Source organism: Xenopus laevis, chromosome 6S, assembly GCF_017654675.1.
Source record: "Xenopus laevis strain J_2021 chromosome 6S, Xenopus_laevis_v10.1, whole genome shotgun sequence".
NCBI classification, from domain to species: Eukaryota; Metazoa; Chordata; class Amphibia; order Anura; family Pipidae; genus Xenopus; species Xenopus laevis.
The window spans coordinates 61522160-61544645 of record NC_054382.1 but is presented as its reverse complement, the minus strand read 5'-3'; the positions used below and the strand labels follow the sequence as shown (position 1 = coordinate 61544645).

Sequence of the window (22486 nt, the reverse complement as noted above, 5' to 3'; positions counted from 1 at the left end):
CCTTTCTGCATCTGAAGAGATAAATAAATCGCCACCATATTCTGCTTGGCTGTACAATATGCATCATAAGCAACAGCTAACCAACAATTATGGGGGCTGACAGTTTAAGCAAGTTTAATAATTACCTTGAAAAGAAAAAAAATACCTGTGAGCTCTACATTGGTGATTTATTGATGATACTTATTGATTTTATGCTATGAAAGGGGAACCATCGCTATTATATAAAAATTCAGTAAACTGTAGTAGATGCTTCTTAAATTTTTTAAAGAAATTGGTTTTGGAGGAGGTTGATTTATTTTTCCAAAAGTCTTATCACCATGCTTCCACTGCCCTTTGCTCAGTCAACCACTCTATGTTGATCTTTTGCAGGTCAAGCATCTGGTTTGGACTGCAGGCTTTCATAAATAGAATTTTAAAATTTGTAGTGCATTTAGACTGTTGTAAATATCTGCAGACACTACACAATCTTCAGTTCACAGCTCAGAACTTTATTTAGAGAGGCACAGATGAGAGAAATTGTACCCAAAATATATGGATCCTCTCTTTCACTAAGCTAATGATGCATATAATTATGTTTATGCAACATAGCAGGGCAAGTAGGGAACATCTTAATATCAAGAGGCCTCAAATCACAAAACAAAAGTAGTATCTGGTGTAACTTGAGTTAACTTTATTTAACAAGTCAAATTAATAGTGCAACGTACAGCATATAAGAACAGTATATGATCGTAGTTTTTTTAATTATAGCTCCATATGCATAACCCAGTCAACCCTGACCTTAAAGTAATTAATTTCACAGGTGCCTGTAACATTACTCCAATATACATTTTAGTCAACTCCACAGACAATTTACCAGGCTATGTCTAAGGGATATAGAATAGGATTAAAGAGAACGGAAGTTGAATCGGAGGTACTGGATTCACAGAGAAGTGAAGTGCTTACTGTAATAAGGTCTGTTAAATGGTCACTCGTTTATATAGCATGTGCCCCTAGGCCCGCTGCCGTTTATCGCTCCCTCCCTTTCCTTTATGCACATACGCAACGTTTCAGCATCGGGTCCGAAGTACCGGGTATTGGTGCACAGGAAATTTTAAAAACGATGGTATCTCCTGTGAATCCCCAGTGTTTCCGAACCAATGAGGGTGTGGTTGGGCAGGATGCCGCCCCCTAAAATTCTGCTGCCCTATGCCCAGGCATTTGGACCTTTCCACTAGTCTGGGCTTGTTTATTGGCACTTGTATGATTACAGTAGACATCAGATTAGCAAATTAGGAAGGAAATATTTGGAAATTAGTGATTATAATGACAAAGACCACTAATGATGTGTCACAAAAATGTAATTTATTAGTGTACAATCTATATTAAAACGCATAAATTAACTTTGCAAGGAAACTTAGTAAAAGAATAGAATGCAAAATTTGATGTCTTATAAATTTGACCCTTTCTGAACAGTGGGGTCCTCTGCCAATCACATTTGATTCAAGTAGAACTAAAGCTTAAATAAATAGCGTATAACTGCTGCACATTATGTTTTGGTATTCCCAACCAGCCCAGGGCAACACCAGTGAAGATCTGTTCCTTAGAAAATGCCCCCAGTAGCTCCCCACCTTCTTCTGATTCGCTGCGTTTGCTCTGTACTGCTGACAATTACCGGAGTTTAGGGGATTTGGATTTTATAGTAACAAAACTCTCATTTGAGTTTTTGGCATTCAGACTTTAATAAATAACCCCCTATGTGTGTTTAAGCAGAGACAGTTTTCAGTATTGTCTATGTCAGTGTATTTTCTAGCATTTTGTAGCCGCGTAGCTGTCTACAAGTAGCACCATGTGTCATAGCCCTAAAGGGTGTCAAACTTGGCTGCTTTGACAAATCCAGCTCAGTTCCTTTGCAGATAACACTTTGCAGTCAGATCTTTCTTGAAGAGTACAGTATTAGGCAAAACATAAAGAGATGCAATTCAGCACATCTTAAAGGATTTAAGACTGGCAGATTCAACTTACTTACTAATACAGACATTATTATTTATGGTGTTTTTCATACTGGCTTATTTAATTATTTGGAATCCTTGCCAGTTTATTTTTATATTTTCGTTTTGTTTTTGATGTGCTGTATAATCTTACAAACCCTCTTGTTTTACTGTGATTCACTACTCATCATTCAAGCATAAATCAGTTAGGTATGTGCAAATATGTTTATTATCTGCATATATCTAAGGCATGGTTATGTAAATTTCATGTACACTCTTTTCTATGTTAATTCATAAGTCATTTGCAGTTAGTTGTGTATATGTAATGTATAATACTAAAAAGACAGGTTTAATTTTAAAGCAATAGATACTGAGACGTTCCTATAAAAATCATAGGAACTGTCAGTATCAAGTAAATGCTGCACCCGTAATCGTTCCCTGCAAAGCCGCCCCCACAAACCTTCATTCACCCAACCCTCCGACACTGCTAAAAGACCTACTGAGCCATTTCAGTGACGCTGGGCTGGGGACGGCCTATGGAAGGATCGCTCCGCCCCCAGCCCTGTGTCACTGAAGCAACCCGGAAGATCTGTTAGTGTCAACGGGTCGGCAGCACACAGGTTTGCGGGGCTAGGGCAGCTTTGCAGGGTTTTTTTTGCGGAATACAGCATTTACTTGATACTGACCCGTTCCTATGATTTTTATAGGAACGTGTCAGTATCGCTTTATTTATTGCCTTTTTTATTTAAGGGAGAAAAAATGCAATCTATTTTCACAGCAAGTTGGTAATAATAGATGGGCATAAAACAGGCAATGTAATATATTTTCCTCTTACAGGACAACGAACACAAGTGCTCCTTAGTTTGCGGACATAAATTAAATTGTGGCCTTCACAGATGTGATGAACCATGTCATCGTGGGAACTGTCAAAATTGTTGGCAAACGAGTGAGAAGTTATATATTCTTTTTTACTTAATCATGTTATTGCATACTTACACTGTTGCAGTGTATCAATATCTTACATTTCTGCAATGGGACTGTAAAATTCTTTACTACGTAAGCCTCTTCCTTACGTAGACGCTGCATAGAAATTATTCAAGTTTCCTGGTATCTGACAGAATTCAATTAAATTTAAAGATATACACATAATGAAATATTATATATCTGTCTATATGGTATTTTTGTATGGTGTATCAGCATAAGAATTTCGGCAACTGTCTGAGGCATGGCTATCAAGATGGCTCCACAATCGAATTCTTTATTTAGTATGACTTTTTTTCATGTCTCTACAGTTTATATGTATGTACCACAGCTCCTGACGAATCTTTTGTCATTCCATATCACAAAAACGTATTCTGTATTTATATTCCTTGGTTCCTGCAAACATTTCTGTATTGCCCTTTTTTGAATGAATTTCCCTTGTTTTAAAGCAACAGATTTTATTGTGTCTATTACTTTGTGGTAGGTTTTGATGAGCTCACGTGTTACTGTGGGGAAGCTGTTATCTTTCCTCCTGTCCATTGTGGAACACGACCTCCTGAGTGCAAAAAACCCTGCACTCGACAGCATGAGTGTGATCACCCAGGTTGGTATAAACATTTTTTTTATTTTATAACGGTGCTAATACTAATTCATATTAGCTATTACAGTTTAATGTTTTTAGGGGCTTAGTTCTTAGATGTTGAAGAGAACTTTTAGTAAAGTTTGTGGAGAATCTTATCTCCACAACCCAGTTAGCTTGTGGTGTGTTTTAGATGACATTAGGTGACATTTTAGAAGTGAAGGTTTGAATTTTCTTTAACCTTACAATCACCATACAAATGCATAGCTGTCTTTCATTGTTCCATTTATTTGGCCCAGTAGTCCAAATTATCAAAACTGTAGGAAGCAAAGAGGAGCCGATCTTCATCATATACCAATCCGCCAATTCCCTGACATGGTGCATGACCAAATGACATTTTTAAAGCAGGACAGATTATCTGCAATCCAACACGATTATAGGATGGTCTGTTGAAAATGACCAAACACACACAACTCCAGATCAGCTCTGGTTTCTCATCCGGATTTAGCATAAATATTTGATGAACAGCACCATACAAGTCAGAGATCTGTATTAAAAAAGCCTTGAAAAAAGGCCTGCAGCAGCCTAAAATGTCGATGGTGTTGTCCAGGGGTCAGCCATGATGGAATAAAGCTTTTTTATGGACTTAATTATTTACACATTAGTATAGACATTATTCACACTTCAAATAAGCCTAGTGGTACTTGTTTCAACATATGCCAGAACTGTTGCTTTTGTTGCAATACATACAGCCCTCTGGCAATTTGAAAAACGGTATTAAGCTTGCTACACACAGTCCAATAAAAGCTGCCATCTCAACCCTTTCAGACCAGACATAACAGGTATCAGAAGGACAGGATTTTTCTTGAGTCCTGTCTGTTTCTATTTGTTCAACACATCTCAAACGTTTATTACCAAAGCCTTTTAACTATAACATTTGCTAATTTGTACAGTAATACTATTCTATCAGAGTATTTGATTTTATCCCTGTGTAGAATATCATATATACTGGTTGCTTTGTTAAACAATTATACTTTGATATCAATATCCTAATGAAATAACATCTCCCTACAGCTGATTGTGAAGAATGTATGCTTCTTGTGCATGCTTTTTGTACATCTTCGATAGTAACAGTTACACTTTGTTTAAAAAAAAAAAAAAAGGCAAAGCATATTAATTTCTGAAGTGGATAGTATAATGCCTCTTTAATGTGTGATTCATTATTTTAATATTTATCTTAATACAGGTATTGGACCTTTTATCCAGAATGCTCAGGACCTGGGGTTTTCTGGATAACAGATCTTTACATAATTTGGATCTTCATACCTTAAGTCTATTAGAAAATCATGTAAACATTAAATAACCCCAAAAAATGGTTTTGCTTTCAATAAGGATTAATTATATCTTAGTTTGGATCAAGGTACAGTTTTATTACTACAGAGAAAAAGGAAATCATTTTGAAATATTTGGATAATTATTATCATTACACATAATTTTTAACTCCAATTTTCCTGGGCACTTTCAAATCAGGTTTGCAAGATTACAATTACTTCTAGTCCCTCGCTCTCCCCCTGTGATATTTAAAATCAAAGAAAATGTTCCACTAGTTTAGGTGGTTATATTGTCAAAATTGCAGAATTTGTGTGATTTGTTTGTCATTGAAGTCCGCTGGAAGTGGCAGTTAGCCCTTAGAAGGCTATTCAAGTGATATTTCTGTATACAAAACTTATCAATCCAATATAAAAATACAGTCTCTTCTTGTTTTTAACAGTTTTCCATTCATGTCATAGTGAGAAGAAATGTCCCCCATGCACATATCTTACACAGAAATGGTGCATGGGAAAACATGAGGTAAGAACTGGTTTTGCACACTATTTCTATTTGCATTCTATACAATTAAGAGATGCACATCTTTACATTCCACTGATTCCACCAGCCATTTTAGTTTATGCTAATTAATAAAAGGATGTTTGTATAGGGATGCATAGATTGTATTGTTTGTTTCATATTCTAATGGCATGTCTAGAGAATTTTCTGTTTTCTACATTCTGTAAATATTAGAAGCTGATAGCATGTTTATATGCCATTTGCATTTTTTGCTCTAAGTTTCCATGAAAATGTTGCAATTTAGCCTTGTCTTAGCTCTCTTGTCTCACTGGCAGGCTGGCAACAAGCTTCATATTAAACCAAAGAAGTCAGAAATGGTTGTGATTTAGCAGTACAGGGGTGTGGATTAATGTTACTGGGATGTGGCTATACAAACAGTTCAAGTCATGCAATAAACCGGAGACTTTCATAAGTATTTCCCTATACAATTCTGCTTAGAAAAAAAAAAATGTATATGATGGCCATTTAATGCTTACTTCCCTAATGATCTCAGTAGAATAGAGCTAACAAAATCACTGGCAGAGTTTTCCATGTAATTCAGATTATGTTTACATTTATAGAACAATGTTTCCAAAGATGTCAATAGCACTCCCTCAAAATATTCAAAACTCCTGAGCCACACCAGAATTAGACAAATTGCAAAAGTTTAAATTCTGAAATGCTGGGTAATAAAGTCCAGCATGGCTTAGCTGTTTGTCATTACCCCCAAACAAGTAATTGGAATATAAAAAAAAAAGAATAGCTAAGGTTAATGGGAATTGTGGGTTGGTGTAGGGCAGACATCCAAAGAGAGGTTACGCTAGGGGGCAGATTTATCAAGGGTCGAATTTCGACGGTTAAAAAACCCTTGAAGTAAAATCCTTCGCTTATAGAATTCGAAGGATTTCAGCGCAAAAGCTTCGATCAAACGATTTTAATCGATCGATTGAAGGATTTTTATTTGACCCAAAAAAACTTCGAAAAGTGCTGGGGAAGGTCCCCATAGGCTAACATTGGACTTCGGTAGGTTTAAAGTGGCGAAGTATAAAGTCAAAGTTTTGAGACAGTACTTTGATTATTGAATGGTCGAACGATTTTTACTTCGAATCATTCGATTCGATCGAATTTGACCAATTCGATGGTCGAAGTACCCAAAAAAATACTTCAAAATTCGTATATTTTTTCATTCGAATTATTCACTCAAGCTTAGTAAATCTGCCCCTAAAAGTTTGAAAACCCTTGGTATATAATATTTACAATGTTCTGAAGCATGTGTCAGACCAGTAAATTCACTCAACCATATTACATTTTATTTTATAGCTGTAGATCATAATGGGACAGCATCACTAAAAAGTAGACCCCTGATTAGTAAAGTATGGGCACTCGTATAACTACCAAGTCTCAGATGTTGGATAAACAAAACCAGGATCCCCCCTGTCTAGTGAATGCTGCCACAGACCCTGTATGTGATCTCCATTCAAAATTGAAGAGATCATAAACAGTTTATTGTGCAGTATATCACAAACACTTGCTACAAACTGTAGTAGTGGATGCCTTCCATATACACTTGCCAGATCTCTCATCTTTGCTGGGTCCCGCACCACAATGTTCTCTCTTCCCCAGTGTCTCACTCCCGCTGCTGTTCCAGAGTTCTATGAAACCCTCCTGGGTAGACACTGGTTCAGCTCCCAGCAAAAAACATGTTGGATACTCCAAAGGGGGCAGGGGAGACGCATGCCTATAAGTAGTGGCTAGCAGAAACCAACATAGTAAAGTAGCATGCTCAACCCTTAACCACCTGCGACCCACAAACAGAAGTCGTCCTGAAACCGCCTTACCCGTGAGTTGGGGTCTGGCCATCCCATCATTAACTGGGAGATAAGGTTAGAATAAGTGAGACACAGGCTGCCAGAAACATATTACATTGTGCTGTGTTGGCAGTTTCTGAAAGCACATGCATAATGATCTGAGCTGGCTGCCTAAACACCATTATCAAACGTTTGAAAAAAATGTATATTTGAAATTAACATTTTAAACGGTAGAATTAATAAGTATTAAAAATAATTTGTATTCACCTTTAAATCACTTATCTTAAACTTCAGACCATCTCCTTTTCATTTTCCAGTCTGTTGTTAAAACCTGTTTAGTTGTTTATGTAAGTGGGACCCTAGCAACCATATCATTGTTAAATTACAAACTTCAGAGCTGCTCAAATATACATAATGGACTCTTTAGAAGTTATTTACATTTTTTTTCCAGATTTTTTAAGAACTGTGTTTATATATTGAGCGTAGAGTCCATAATTCTGCATCTATTTTTAGTACCGGTATGGGATCCATTATCCGGAAACCCAAATTATGGAAAGGCTGTCTCCCATATACTCAATTTTATCCAAATAATCCACATCCAAAATGATTTCCTTTTTCTCTGTAATAATAAAAGAGTAGCTTGTACTCGATCCATACTAAGATATACTTAATCCTTATTGGAGGCAAAACCAGCCTATTTGGTTTATTTAATGTCTACATGATTTTCTAGTAGACTTAAGGTATGAAGATCCACATTGTGGAAAGATGCATTATCTGGAAAACCCCAGGTCCCGAGCATTTTGGATAATAGGTCCAATACCTGTACATATTTTTAAAAAATTCTCTAAAACGAAATTGTTTGCGGAGAGTAACCTTAGCAAAGCATATAACTCTCTATGGTTTTAACCCATCTTTAAGTAATGTGTGGTTTTTGGCTCTCTGCATCTGTACAGCTTTTGGCTGTGTATGGTTTTCCTAGTTTCTGATCCTAAAGTACCAGAATTTTTGCATTTTATACAGATTAGAAATAATATTCCATGTCACCTTACTGACATCTCATGTGGTCTGCGCTGCAACCAACTCTTAAAATGTGGCATGCACAAATGTAAACGCATCTGCCACAAGGGGGAATGCTTGATAAACGAAGACTGTAAACAACCGTGTGCTTTGCAGAGACTAGACTGTGGTCATCCATGTATGGCCCCATGCCACCCTGCTCAGCCCTGCCCACCTTCTGTTTGCAATGCAAAGGTATGTAAATTAGACAATACCCAGTCAGTATAATGAAACTATCATATTTTAATAGAATGAATCTGTTAATGGCATATACTATTAAATATAACATTGCATCATAAAATAGGTAGAGATTTACTGCTCACATAGAGTTTCAGGGAAAAATTAAGGTGGATTGAGTTTTAAGAAGTTCAGGTTTAAATCTGACCTCACTTTCCAAAGGAATACATATTGGTACATTCTTCATACTGTAGTACCAAGAAGTCAGGACGAAATATAAATCCTGTGACATCAGAACTGTATGTTACATAAGGCACCTACACATAAGCAACTATGCAAACTCCACATAATATACACATAATGCAGCAAAATGTTGAGCTGATAAAATGCTTATTTAATTGGTATAAAGCAGGTTGCCACTTAGTGTGTCTGGCTTGTAAGAACTAATTGAAACTGTTGGCCTCAAATGCATGTTTAGTTGAATGTAGTAGGTGTTTTGAACATTCTAAGCTTACTGAATATTTCTGTTGCACAACAGGTTGAATTACAGTGTGAATGTGGACGAAGAAAAGAGAGTGTAGTATGCTCTGTGGCGTCTTCTGCTTATCAAAGGTATGTCAATGGCTTGTTTTCTATTTGTTTTGCAAATATTCCATGTACAATAAAAAGTTGGAGGAAAAAGTGTATAACTTTATATTACAGTATTCATACAAGACTCATTTCTTCCCCTTAATATAACATTGTGAAAGCTGTCATTGATTTAACATTCTCTTACACTGGTCTGCCATTATTAAGTGCAATCACATTACTGATCTGACTTTTTCTAAATGGGATTGTAATGTTAACTTCCCTTGAAAGCAATGAAGTATGTAGCACAGTGCTGTTATACTGTATGATTTACCATATATTTTTGCAGACTCCGCTTGTAGTTATGTGGCTTATAGAAATGTGACCTAATTCTCCGAGTTCTGATTAACATATGGTGTGATTTTTAGTAAAATAACTGCAAATTCTCATTCGCTAAATTAGATGATATACCAGGTATTACTAACTTTGCACTGAATATTTTCTCAACAAAATGTTTTGTGAGTGGTGCATTTAGAATTATTTAGAGATAGACAAATAGAGAAAGAATAACTGTGCAAATAAAACATCATTCTGTTTTAGCTTGCTTTGCGCCTTTTTTTAACCTTATTATTATAATACGGTGGAGTGGCTAATATAGAAAGGGATGTAAGCAAATACATCTTTATATTCCTATCACTTTAATGCTTTTTCCATGCTCTAATTTTTCCAAAAGTCTCTCTTGAAAGAGCAGTCATTTTGTTTTCATTATTGAGAGTGTGCTTTAGCTCTAATTTCATCTAATGCACGAGTAATTATTGATCCAGTCACTTAGCCGGTTGTTTGCAGGTTCTTCATAAAAAATCCTAGTTTTTGTGTTCTGTAGAACTGAATAGGCTACATTAATTTCACTTATACTGTTGGGTGGCAAATGAAGCATATTTTATCCTTGTTGTGCATTACAGGATAACGGCTATAACCATGGCTACAAAACTTACGGAAATGCAGCTTGGGGATTCTGTGGATATTGGAAGATTTGTCACAAAAAAAGAAATAAAGCAAACAAGGTAAACATGAGAAATAAAGTCAGCCAGTAAAGGAACAGTAACACCAAGAACTAAAAGCCTTTTAAAGTAATGAAAATATAATGTACTGTTGTCCTGCACTGGAACAACTGATATGGTTTCTTCAAAAGCTCAAGTTAGTATTTATGAGCAAGCATTTGTGTAGCCATGAGGACAGCCATTGAAAGCTGAAAAAGGAGAAAAGGTACAGGCTATACATAATAACAGATAACCGATAAGATCTGTAGTATACAATGGGATTTTTCAGAATTTACTATATACTGAATATCCTATGCTTGAATGGCTGCTTGTTTATATAAATAGCTTGCTTATATAAACTATAGTTGTGTTTCTACAACAGTGGAGGGTAAGAGTATATTCTATTGTCATTCCTTTAAAAAACTTTCATTTTTAGGTGTTACTTATCATATAACATAATTTACATCTGGGCAACCTCAGTACCAAATACTATATGAGGTTAAATTTCTAAAAAGTTATTAGGTAGATCTGAGTGCAAATGAAATGCATTTAATGAACACGAAACAAGCATATGATTTGATTATAATAGGAAACATTCTTCTCTTCTAATGCTAGGATTAATATCCTTTTCAATGTCTCTTTGAAGGTTAACAGAAGTTACTCAAATTATGTGGTGTTTGTACTATATTGAGCCTAACAGTTATTGACCATATGACTGATCAACGTGCTGGCCAGTGACTGGCAATGAAAAATAGGGCAAAAATGTTATCGGGCAACATGCTAATGTCAACATAGCCAAATTCAGGAGAATGAGCCAGACTCTCAGATATTACTGTCATTAGACATTGTGCAGGCAGTTTTTTTAATATAAAATCCATAGCTGTGTCTGGCGCTATTTTATTTTTTATGCTATAATTTTTAGAAAACAAAGTTTAACCGTTAATACTGGAGACCAAAAGGCTGTTTTCTCATAAAAAAAAAAAGTCATGATAAATGCTTACAGGTTACCATGAACCTGCCCTAGTGATTTTGTAGTGAGATGGGAATCTCTTTTGCTTATAATAGGAATACATAACAGTAGTAAACGTAAAAAAGTGTTGCCAGCACTGACGTTGTAGAAGGTGGAAAATAGTGGAGTTTATTGATTCAAAAACCATAAAAATGAAGACAATACTTTAGGTCCTACTGTACCCTTTGTCAAGCTTAGTCCTGTGCAAAATAGCAAGGTTTTATTTCAACAGAATTGTTCAGTGTAAAAATTATAACTGTGCAAAATAAAAACATTTTCAATATAGTTAGCCAAACATGTAATCTATAATGGCTTGCAAGCTAAGGATCAAAAGCAAACTTACTTAACAGCTATGTCCCATGTGGGCCCTCTTCAAGTTGCCGACTAATGGCCATAGATGTTACAATCACAATCTTTCCTGGAAAAGATCTTTCCAGGAAAGATTGTTTGTTTCAATACACATGTGTAGAGCTGAACCATTAAATATACAGGTAGGAACAATAGCATTCTACCTGTATCTGACAATTCAGCACCAGCAATGGGCGATGTTTGGTGCCTTCAAAGGTGACCTCAGTCACCTTTTCCGGTCGTCCTGATCGACGAGCTGAGCGATATCTTCTGCCTATATCGGTCGGTTCGTCTCCTGCCATACACACACCGAATATTGTGCAAAATGGTTTTATACGATATTCTCTATGGCCTTCTCAGAGTTAGACAGATGCAGGAAGTTGGTGTGACCATTTAGGTCTGACCAGAGTGTGCCAAAAAAGGGCACAGAAACGAAACGTGGCGTTTTAACAGTTTATTCCAAAAGCCAATAATACACCGCCAATAGCAATCATTCCTTGAAAACCCAATATCATTTGGAAGTTCCATTTGTCCTGTGAGGAGTAAGAAATAGAAGCGTGCCTGCAGGCAGAGTCTCTCTGGAGTACAGGAGTCCTTGTCTCTTCAAGCATGTCTCCATACTGATCTATTCATTCCCCAGCTTGCCCCACCTCCCAACAAGTAACTATTGTTCTCAGGTAGGTGTGCTCAGACCAGTTGGAGCCTGTGGGGGAAAGATATTGCTTATAGGACCCCTTTTGTCCTCACTAGTGATGTGCGGATCGAGAAAAGCTCGACCCTGAACCCAGGTCCACCCACACCCGACTCCCGCCCTCCATTTATAGACCCGCACCACCATTGATGTAATAAAAGGCGCAGGGCAGGATGTGCCTATAAAATCGGAAGGTCGCGGGTGCAAACGGTCGACCCAAACCCACCCGACCTGTGGGTAAACTCATTGGTCCCCCTCGGTATCGGCTTGACCTGCACATCACTAGTCCTTACTGAGGTCTGTGTGGTCTGGATCTTTTTTTTTTTTTTTTTTTTGCTCAAGAAAGTTTATTAAAAAAGTTGTGCAAGCATGTAACTCACAGGTACATATTCATTACTTTTACATATTAACAGTTTATCCACATTCTATAGGCATAGAGATTGATATACGCATATATATAAAGCAAGTAAACAGCTATGTTTTAATCATTCATGGCCTCTTGTGACCTGAGCCATTTAACCCAAATTTCCTCATATTTCTGGTAATTACCATTTTTTGTGTAAATAGCTTTCTCTATATTATACAAGTCTCCAACCTCTTTAAGCCATTGCCTGTATGTCGGAGAGTCAGGGCTATTCCACTAGTATGTTATGCCCTTCCTGGTCAGAAATAGCACTCTCTGCAGGTAGGCCTGTTTACCCAGTGGTATGTCTTGGGCAGCCATTATCCCTAGAAGGCACATCTTAGGGTCTGTAGGCAACGGGAACCCTAGCTGTTGGGAGAGGGTGTCCAGTGTCTTTGCCCAGTACTGTTCCAATCTAGGGCAGTCCCACAGGGTATGGAGAAGAGTACCTTGCTGTTGGTTGCAGAGGGGAGATATTTCAGGATTCATTTTGTGCAACCTGGTTTTAGTGTAGTACACTCTATGAATTATATATAGCTGTAACATCCTGTATTTATAGTTTAGGGATATCGTCATCGCTTGTCGGTCGCTCTATGGTGCTGCGTTCCGGGCGTCCAGCCAGTCGCTGAGATCCTTGGGTGAGGTGAAGAAATGGTTGGAGCCATCAGCAGTCACTCTGAGCCTCGGTGGTGCCCCTGGTAGGGGGGTTGTTGTAGGGTCCCTGTGCGCCCGCTCTACCGCCGAGAGTTTGTTTCTGTCGAAGGTATTTACCAGCCAGTCAGTCACAAACTCCTCCGGGGTGCTTCCCTCTGCTCTTTCCGGGAAACCGATCAGTCTGATAGTATTTTTGCGTAGACGGTTTTCCAGGTCGTCCGACTTTTGTATGCAGGTAGCGACGTCTTTGTGCAAGTTCTGGAGGGCCTGAGGAAGCGGCGCACAGGTGTCCTCGAGGTCTCTGATTCTTTGCTCTGCTGCGGTTGTGCATTCACGCAGCTTCTGGAGGTCCTGTTTTATAATGGACAGATCCAGTCTGATCTCGTCTGTCTTTGCGTTAATCAGAGTCGTGCAGACTTCTTTAGTAGCCTTGATCTCCGTAATAACATCCAGGAGGGTCGGCTGCAGTTCTTGCTCCTGTGTCTGATCTGGGTCGTCGTCCTGGTGGTTAGAGGACCCGGCGCCATCTTGGCTTGCCTTACCCTCCCGGGCATATCTCTCCAGACGAGAAGCTGCCTCAGAGGCCCGCTTTTGTGCCCTATTTTGACCCATGAGGACCTCTGTGGTGGGATCTCCCTGTAAGGGTGCTGGTGTTCTGTGGTTAGGTCAGTGGTTTTGCAGGATTGTTGCTCTCCAGGATCGGAGCCGAGCTGAAACATGTCCTCTCACATATGGCTGCTGGCCACGCCCCCCGTTGTCTGGATCTTTAACCCTTGAAGAGCTGTTCATAAAGAAATAAGCTGGATTTCTGTACAGTTTCCCACAGATACTTCACAGTTGGGTTCTAGCTATTGTATTAGACACCTGGCTATTATATTAGTCACTTCAGCTTTATATTATATTTCAGATTATATTTTAGGCTAACTAACTATATTAGAAGCGTTTTTCATTTTGCATATACTCTGTTTACCTAGTTTACATAACTGTTCCTTTAGTATTTTATATGGGATTGAGACAATATACCCAATTGATTTTCACCTTCTAGAAACATAAGTGTATGGCAATACCTATTTGCTTTGTGTATCTTAACCCCAATCGTGGGTTAATTTCCATAAGCCTCTGAAACCACGAAAGGTCACAGGTGTGGCAAGAGTGTGTGGGGTTTTTATTTTCTATTTTCATTATTTCTGAGCATAGCAGTAGTTAAGACAGGGCAATTCTGACTACCATAGCAACAGATCTCAGAACCCCAGATACCTCTATTCTAAATGTATACACAAGGTAATATGAATAGGTGCTAGAGGTATACACATGGGTAATACTTGGCCATGTTAGTACATTTGCAAATGGATTTTTACTTTAAAATTGAAGATTATAGTTGTTAGAGACAATTGCAAATTATTTTATGTTCACTAAATACAAGCATTACACACCTAATGACAATATCTCATATAATCAGGCCGGATTTGTGGAAAGGCCACCAAGGCCCGAGCCAAAAGGCGGCAGTATTTTAGGGGAAGGCATGCTGCCCAACCACGCCCACATTGGTTTAAAAACACTAGGAATGCTCAGGAGATTTTTTTTTTTAATTTTCTGTGCGCCAATACCCATTGCTCCATGCCCTATGATAAAAATTTACATGAATTAAGAGGATGGGCGATTAATAGCAGTGGGCCTATGTAAATTTGGCCCTGCAAATAATTGCCTTAAAAATGTTCCTCTTCGTTGACCTGCACCATTGTCATAGGCATTTTGTTTTGTTTAATTACACAGGCTGCAGTGTGATGAGGAATGCATGGCCTTGGAAAGAAACAGGTGAGCAGTGAGTCATTTCTTCGCTTTCTTATGTATAATGCTTCTTTTGTTTTGCAGAGCTGAAAATACCACATACCACTACTGCTTTTGCTCTACTTGTTTCTCTTATTTAGCAACTGTTAAAAATTTCAATGGATAACTACCAGGTATTATTGTGTTGTGCTGTATAACTGTATAAAAAGAAGAAACTTTTCTTATTTTGGCATAATGGCAACTGCTGCAGGTCAATAATGTATATAATAGCTGGCTTAGAATTTTAGTACTCAACACATGAGGGCATATGTTTATTATTTTGAACACACAAACACATACAATACTTGGATAGATTTGCCCTGGCACCATTATAAGTCCTTCGGCTATATCACATTTATATTCATGAAGCTCCTGTACTTTGCACCAGTTTAGGAATTCAAAATGAAATAACCTGGGATGGAGCTATGTGGGTAAACCAACAGACATGGGAGGTGTGGATTTAGAGATCATATTTTGCAGAATAACTGCATATTATGGCTCAGGCAGGTCCTTCCCCCCTACACCAGTCATGGCTCTGTCAGGCTCATGGACTAGCACTATTAGTGTTCCCATTTCAGAATGTGACCCAAAAGTTAAGATGCAGATCAAAGTCTGTATGTATTAGCAGGACCCTTAGGTCACATGAAGCACAAGGTCGTCCGACTTTTGTATGCAGATTGCGACGTCTTTGTGCAAGTTCTGGAGGGCCTGAGGAAGCGGCACACAGGTATCCTCGAGATCACTGATTCTTTGCTCTGCCACGGTTGTGCGTTCACGCAACTTCTGGAGGTCCTGTTATATAATGGACAGATCCAGTCTGATCTCGTCTGTCTTTGCATTAATCAGAGTTGTGCACACTTCTTTAGTAGCGTTCGACATAAGGTGGGGGGAGAAGTCCAGTTGGTAACAAGAATCAATAGATCTAACATGTATCAAAATTCAAGCAGCATTATTGCTAATAATAAAGCAAGCCTTTCCAAGATATATTGAGCAGATAAAAATCATGTCAATAGATACATATTAGATACATACACTTTAGTCTAGTATACATATTGCAAATACATTATTATTATGGTATTATATAGCTGACATAATACGTTGTGTAGGTCACGCAATTACGGATAAGGCAAGTGGGGCACCCAGGGCATATAACTAGTTCTGCCCTGTATATATTTGTAAGCTTTATAATCTTTACTAAAGGGCACCTGCTAGATTTACACCAGAAACTCTTCATTTTATGTTGAAGAAGCCCTTAGAAACTTTTAGAAACAAAGGTGATCACATCTCACAAACTAAGAAATATTTTAGAACCTATTTTTGTTTACATATGGACATCAAGGGGCGTTTAATAACATTGGAGACAAACATCACTGGTGATGTTGCTCATACCAACCAATTAGCAATGATATTCTAGCAGTCACAAAAACACAAGCTAACATCTGATTGGTTGCTACGGGTAATTTCACTAGTGAAGTTTGTCTAATAAGGGTGCCCTTACCAAAGATACAACCTTCAAGGGGGTTTAAGCCAAAAAAAGTCAACATATTTGTTGATTGTATCAGGTTTTGATCATGTGCATGGTAGGACTTTTAAAAACACCATTGGGTGGCAGTTTTTATCTATACAGTTGATATGTGGTGCATAGTGCCATCTCATGACATTTCTAGCAGTTAAACATTTAAAAATATACCATGTTTAGTAGTAGTGTGTAGTTTCAGTATACAAGTATTTTCACTTGCTTTCTAAACTTAATGGCATTGCTTATCAATGTGAATAATTGCATCAGTATAATAATAATTTTATAAAAATGATAATCTCCAAAAGAGGTGTTGGACCCAATTACACTGCATCTTATGGTGGTCATACATGGGCCAACACACTCAGTGTCCAACCAAAGATCGGATGGATACCATACAAGAGACTACTTTTTTTTTGTTTTAATCAAAGCTCAAGAACCTTCAAGTTTAGGATGAGGTGGGTTAAACAAAATCAAAGAGCCATTCACAGTGAAAGACATGCAGTGCAGTGTGAGGCATATCAGGGCTCTTTGGCTCCTTTAACCCCTTCTCCCCCTAAATTTGATGATTTCCCTGCTTTGTGAGTATGGCAAGTTCTGCCCCCTCAGAAGCCATGTTCCATGAGATCTAAGGAGATAGAAACATGCTTTCCGTAAATGTAAATATATAGCCCTGCATTTTTAGGCTTATATCTGTTATATAAAACCAGCTGTTTTGGAAGCATAGTTGGCCACAAAAACATTGTCATTTTCATGTCTCTGCCTATAATTCCCTAAAGGGGATCTAAACCCAGAAATGTGAATTTTGTTGTTCTTGGTACTTTTACAATTTGCATATATTTTCTCTTTTCAGTGGTTTATTAGCTATTTACTGTATCTAACAGCTTTATACTGCTAGACATTGTTGTCTCAACAATGTTCTTTGAAGGCTCAGTGTCAACAACATTTTACTATCTATGCGCTTCCTGGATTCTGTTAATTCTATAGTTGCTGACTCCCAGTTGAGGCAAAACCAGGTATTAGCAGATTAAAAATGCTAACATTTCAGAAACCATTGAAAATAAATGGCGATTGCAAAAGTGCTCAGAGTTACGCCCTCATTAAGTTTACATCATTACATTTTTTGGATTTGGATTCCCTGTAAGGGAGGGTTAGAGCCTTTCATGTATGTAGCACGAGGCATGTAAAAAGTTACACATATTACAGAGTTCTTTATTTAATCCTTGTGCACAAGCAACCAGTACTGGGAATTTTTCAGGGAATCAAAAAAAGAAAAGTCCAGCAACATGTTAATTGTGGGTACTTAAAAGTCAGGGTTTTCCTGTAAAACAGGTGTAAACAACAACAAAAACATCGAACATATGAAAAAACAGATTTTTAAGTAAAGTGGGCCAAAATGATAATGAAACATACAGAGAACATATTTCTTGCAATGGATTCTAAAGTGAAAAAATGCCCATTTATGTGCATCACAGGTGTCCAGCCTATTCACACTATACAGTAGCTGTACTACTGTAAAAATATTCATAATTCGTACTTATTTTTACAATATTGAATTGAATTTGTATTTTTTTTTTATTGAATTTTAGTTTGCATTATTATCATTATTCATCTTTTTTCTTTCTTAGACGTTTGGCAGAGGCTTTGAATATTTCAGAGAATTCAGATCCTTTTAATACACGATCTGGGTCAAAATACACTGATAGCTTGAAAGAGGATGCTAGGTAAGCATCAGTACCTTGTAATCTTATGGTTAAGTGAAAGGTGTTTGGTGGTATGTGATGACTAACACTCTTATGACTGATATAATGATGCTGATGCAATGCACCAAGCTGTTGTCTTGTGATGGTCATGTGCAGTTTAAATAATGTTATTCTAATCCTGGGGATTACATTCATTATGAAATATTTTGTCAGGAACAGTAAATTTGGTTATATTGTTTTACACTTGGAAATCACTGATACATGTATGCAGTTCTAATGTCAATTTTCATACTGTTACTTGTATACATAGCACTGCTCTGTATACACAGAATAAATTGCAATTTGTTTTTTTTTAGCACTTAAAACAATGTTTATTCACCTTGTGACACATATTATTCCATATTGTTAACCAAAAAAAAAACATTGCTTTATATAATTTTCTACTTTTGCAGGAAAGACCTAAAGTTTGTCTCTGAAATCGAAAGAGAAATTAAAGCTCTTGTGGATGCTGTCAACAAGGTTAAATTATGTTTTCAATTTTTCATTTGAAAGTCACTTCTATGTGTTCATAAATGGTCAGCCTCATTCAAAGTTAATAGTCAAGAGAGCGATGTGGCTTAAGGTTTACAGAGTGTTATTAGTGCAGGTTTAGAAGAACATGTCTTTATTGACAATTTTATGGCTTACGTAAAAATTTTAATGTAAAAAGTTTATATATTTACTTACAGTGGTGCAGAAAGTTTGTGAACGCTTTAAAATGTCCTATATTTTTATATGAATGTGAACTAAAACATCATCTTATCTTCAAACAAGTCCTAAAAATATATGAAGAAAACCTAGTTGAACAAATGAAACAAAAATTATTATAAAAATTATTATATTTGGTCATCTATTTATTGAAAAGAATGGTCTAATAACATATCTTTGTGTGGCAAAAGTAAGTGAGTCAGTCAGTATTTACTTTCCCTCAGTATTTTGTGTGACCCCCTTGTGCACCAATAACTGCAACTAAGCATTGCAGTAACTGTTGAGCTCTTGATGTGGCTGAGTACATGGCTGAGTCTCATGACTAGGCAGTTAATATCAGCGGCTATACTTTTTTTTCCGTAGGGACAGAGGCAATAGAAAAGGAGGAGGGGTATGTCTGTTTGTTAGGCAGGGTTTAAAAGCTAATAAAGGAGAAGGTAATGTTATAAAATGAGGGGACAGAAGCCTCATGGGTGGAGCTTTTTACTGATTGTAGAGAGTCAAGCAAATTAATTATAAGAGGCTAAGCTCCTGATGCACATAGAAATGGCTGCTACTTTGGGGAAAGTATTGATAATGGGGGAGTTTCATTACTCATATATTGATTGAAGCAACAGTACTGCCAGGTCAGTTAATGGGAACAAGTTTATAAACTTGTTGCATGACAATTTCATGGCACGTTGTTGAGGAGCCAACCAGAAAAAATGCTATTTTGGATCTTGTGATCTCTATTAAACCAGAATGTATAGTGAATGTGCAAGTAATTGAACCCCTGAGTAATAGTGACCATAATGTGATCCCATTTTATGTGGGACAACAAAAACCCTGCATTTCAGAAAAGCAAATTTTAGCCGTGTAGGGGCTGCCCTGCAGAGCATAGATTGGGGCATTGTTTTCTGATAAAAACACAGAACAGAAATGGTTGGCATTTTAAACTATATAAAATCATTACTGTTCTCAATTTATATCCCATCAGAACTAAGGGGCAGATCTACATAGGGTCGAATATCAAGAGACAGTACTTCTACTGTTGAATGGTCGAATAGTCGAACGATTTTTAGTTTGAATCGTTCGATTCAAAGTCATAGTCGAAGGTCGAGGTAGCCAAAAAAATCGTTTGAAATTCAAAGTTTTTTTTTTTTTTTATTCTATTCCTTCACTTGAACTAAGTAAATGGGCCCCTAAGTGTAGAAGCACAAAGAAACGCCTTTTGTGGCTTAATATAGAGGTAAAGAAGTTACTAGCAATAAAGAGGCATTTAAAAACTTCATCTGTGGGGACAGAAGCTGCATTTAACGTATATAAACACTATACTAAGGGGCAGATTTTTTGAATTCGAATTCAAAAAGACCAACTGAAATTAAATCAAACAGGTTTTTTTTTTTTGGGCGAATAGGTCCCCTTTTCAATCTAATTCGAATCGTATGATTCAAAGTTTTCTCCCCAAAATACTTCGATCTTTCAAATTCCGCCAATTGACTCCAAATAGGTTTGAGGAGATCCCCCATAGGCTAAAACAGCAATTCAGCAGGTTTTAGATGGCAAATGGTTGAAGACGATTTTTTAAAGAGAAAGTACGTGATACATTTCAAAATTTTCTAATTTATTTCAAATTTGAATCGAATTTGAAACAATTCCCTAGTCGAAGTACACCAAAATTAGCTTGAAATTCTAATTTTTTAATTCGAATTTTCACCTCGACCTTTGATAAATGTGCCTCTAAATGTTGTAAAACAGCAATTCGGTAGGCAAAGATTGGAAATGAGAAGCACATTGCGGCAGAGGCTAAGACAAACCCCAAAAAGTGTTTTAAGTATATTAATAATAAAAAAGATGCATTTTGAGAGTGTTGCCCCTTAAATAATGGTACCAGTATGGTGGTTAAAGATACAGAAAAGGAAAATGTGCTAAATCAGCTCCTTTTTTCAGAAAAAAAAAAGATATATATAAATATATATATATATATATATATATATATATATATATATATATATATATATATATATATATAAAATGTTAATGTATATAGAGGATAATGTACCCCCTACTGTAATTAATAAAGATTAATGTAGGGGTAAATTATCTACTATATATACACATAGTAACCAGCTCTGCACACTCATTTTTTGGCCATTCTTCCAGGTGAATTTGCTGCAGGTGTTGAGATTAGTCATGTTGCATTTGACCCCACTTTTCAAATGCCACAGATCCTCCGTTGAATTTTGATCTGAGCTTTGTAGGACACATTCTTGTTCTTGAGCCAGTCTAATGTTACAGTGGCTTTGTTTTTGGTAGTTCCCACTGGGAGATTCAAATATTTTGTGTATTGTTTTATACCCTTTTCATAATCTATGCATTTGTTTAACTTTAGTTTTTTACTGATTTGAAATGTCACAGCATTGATTTTTACAGCTAGCCTTTAACTTCATAACCTGAATAATGATCCCTTAAAGCTGGAGTTTTATGTCCATTAAATATGACCATTCTTTACATATTTACTGGTTAAAGCCAGTTGTATGGTGACTGTGCCCTTGTAAAAATATTTATTGCCTGTGTGAAGGGCTAATTTAAAGCAATATTGATACCAGAAATTAAACCTTGTCTTTGTATGCTATTGATAATTTTGCTGCAAAAGTATTGGCCAATGCTTTTACATTACCTATCAGATCCCTCCCATGTTCCTCTATGAGGGGGCACTGCAGCCATATTTGTGCAGCAGTAGTCCATAAGCATTAGAAACTCTGACAGGTTGAGAGAATGGACAGTAGTTTAGGAACGTCAAATAATTATTTAAAAAAGCAGACCTAGCAGCAAAAAACCTATATAATACACAGGTGCTTTGTATTGGTAAAATGGGTGTGTTTGCTTTAGAAACTCTACTATAGTTCTGAAGAATCCCATTGTATACTACAGAGCTTATCTGTTATCTGCTGTGCCCTCTCACCATTTTCAGGTTTGAATGACAGCTTGTGTATATAAACTATAGTACAGTTTCTGAAGCAAACACTCCAGTTTTACCAGTGCAACACAAAAGTACATTATATTTTCATTAGTTTATGATACTTTATTTTTTTCGTGTTACTGTTCTTTTAATGAACTTACAGGGCACCATTCATAGCTAAAATCATTTCTTAAGTAAATACACTATGTGAAAGTTCAAGAAATCCGATTTTTAAAACAGTTAGAATTGTTTGTATAATGTAAATCATCAGCTCACTATACCTTCTGCAAGATCTCCCCTATCTCCACTGCAGTTCTAGCTGAGGCAGGCATCTTGGTTTTCACTGGCTCCTCCTACCTATATCTTCCCAGCCAATTGTAGCTCTGAAATCTCCCAGCCATTCCTTGTTGCTTATCAACCCTTCTAAGCTATTTTCAAATCAGCCAAACCTCTGTGTTAGCTGCTGTACAGTAGTGCTGCCACCTGCTGGACTTTAGTGTGTGCCCTTCAGGTGCATAATAACTTTACCAGCAGGGGACAAGATAGGGAAATCTTGTGATACTTTTATTGGAGGCGTTTACTAAAGCTAAGCATTCTGGGTAGAA

General features: G+C 37.0%; 1 protein-coding gene across 1 annotated transcript in view; it reads left to right on the top strand.

Annotated features, from left to right (window-relative positions):
* nfx1.S (nuclear transcription factor, X-box binding 1 S homeolog) overlaps positions 1-22486 on the top strand; it is an 84447-nt gene that overhangs the window by 57184 nt on the left and 4777 nt on the right. Inside the window, exons 13-21 of the mRNA XM_018269395.2 lie at positions 2805-2913; positions 3433-3552; positions 5300-5379; positions 8223-8453; positions 8974-9047; positions 9965-10066; positions 14921-14962; positions 18119-18214; positions 18646-18712. Of these exons, the coding sequence (XP_018124884.1) occupies positions 2805-2913; positions 3433-3552; positions 5300-5379; positions 8223-8453; positions 8974-9047; positions 9965-10066; positions 14921-14962; positions 18119-18214; positions 18646-18712 (921 nt within the window). The remainder of the gene's footprint in view (positions 1-2804; positions 2914-3432; positions 3553-5299; positions 5380-8222; positions 8454-8973; positions 9048-9964; positions 10067-14920; positions 14963-18118; positions 18215-18645; positions 18713-22486) is intronic.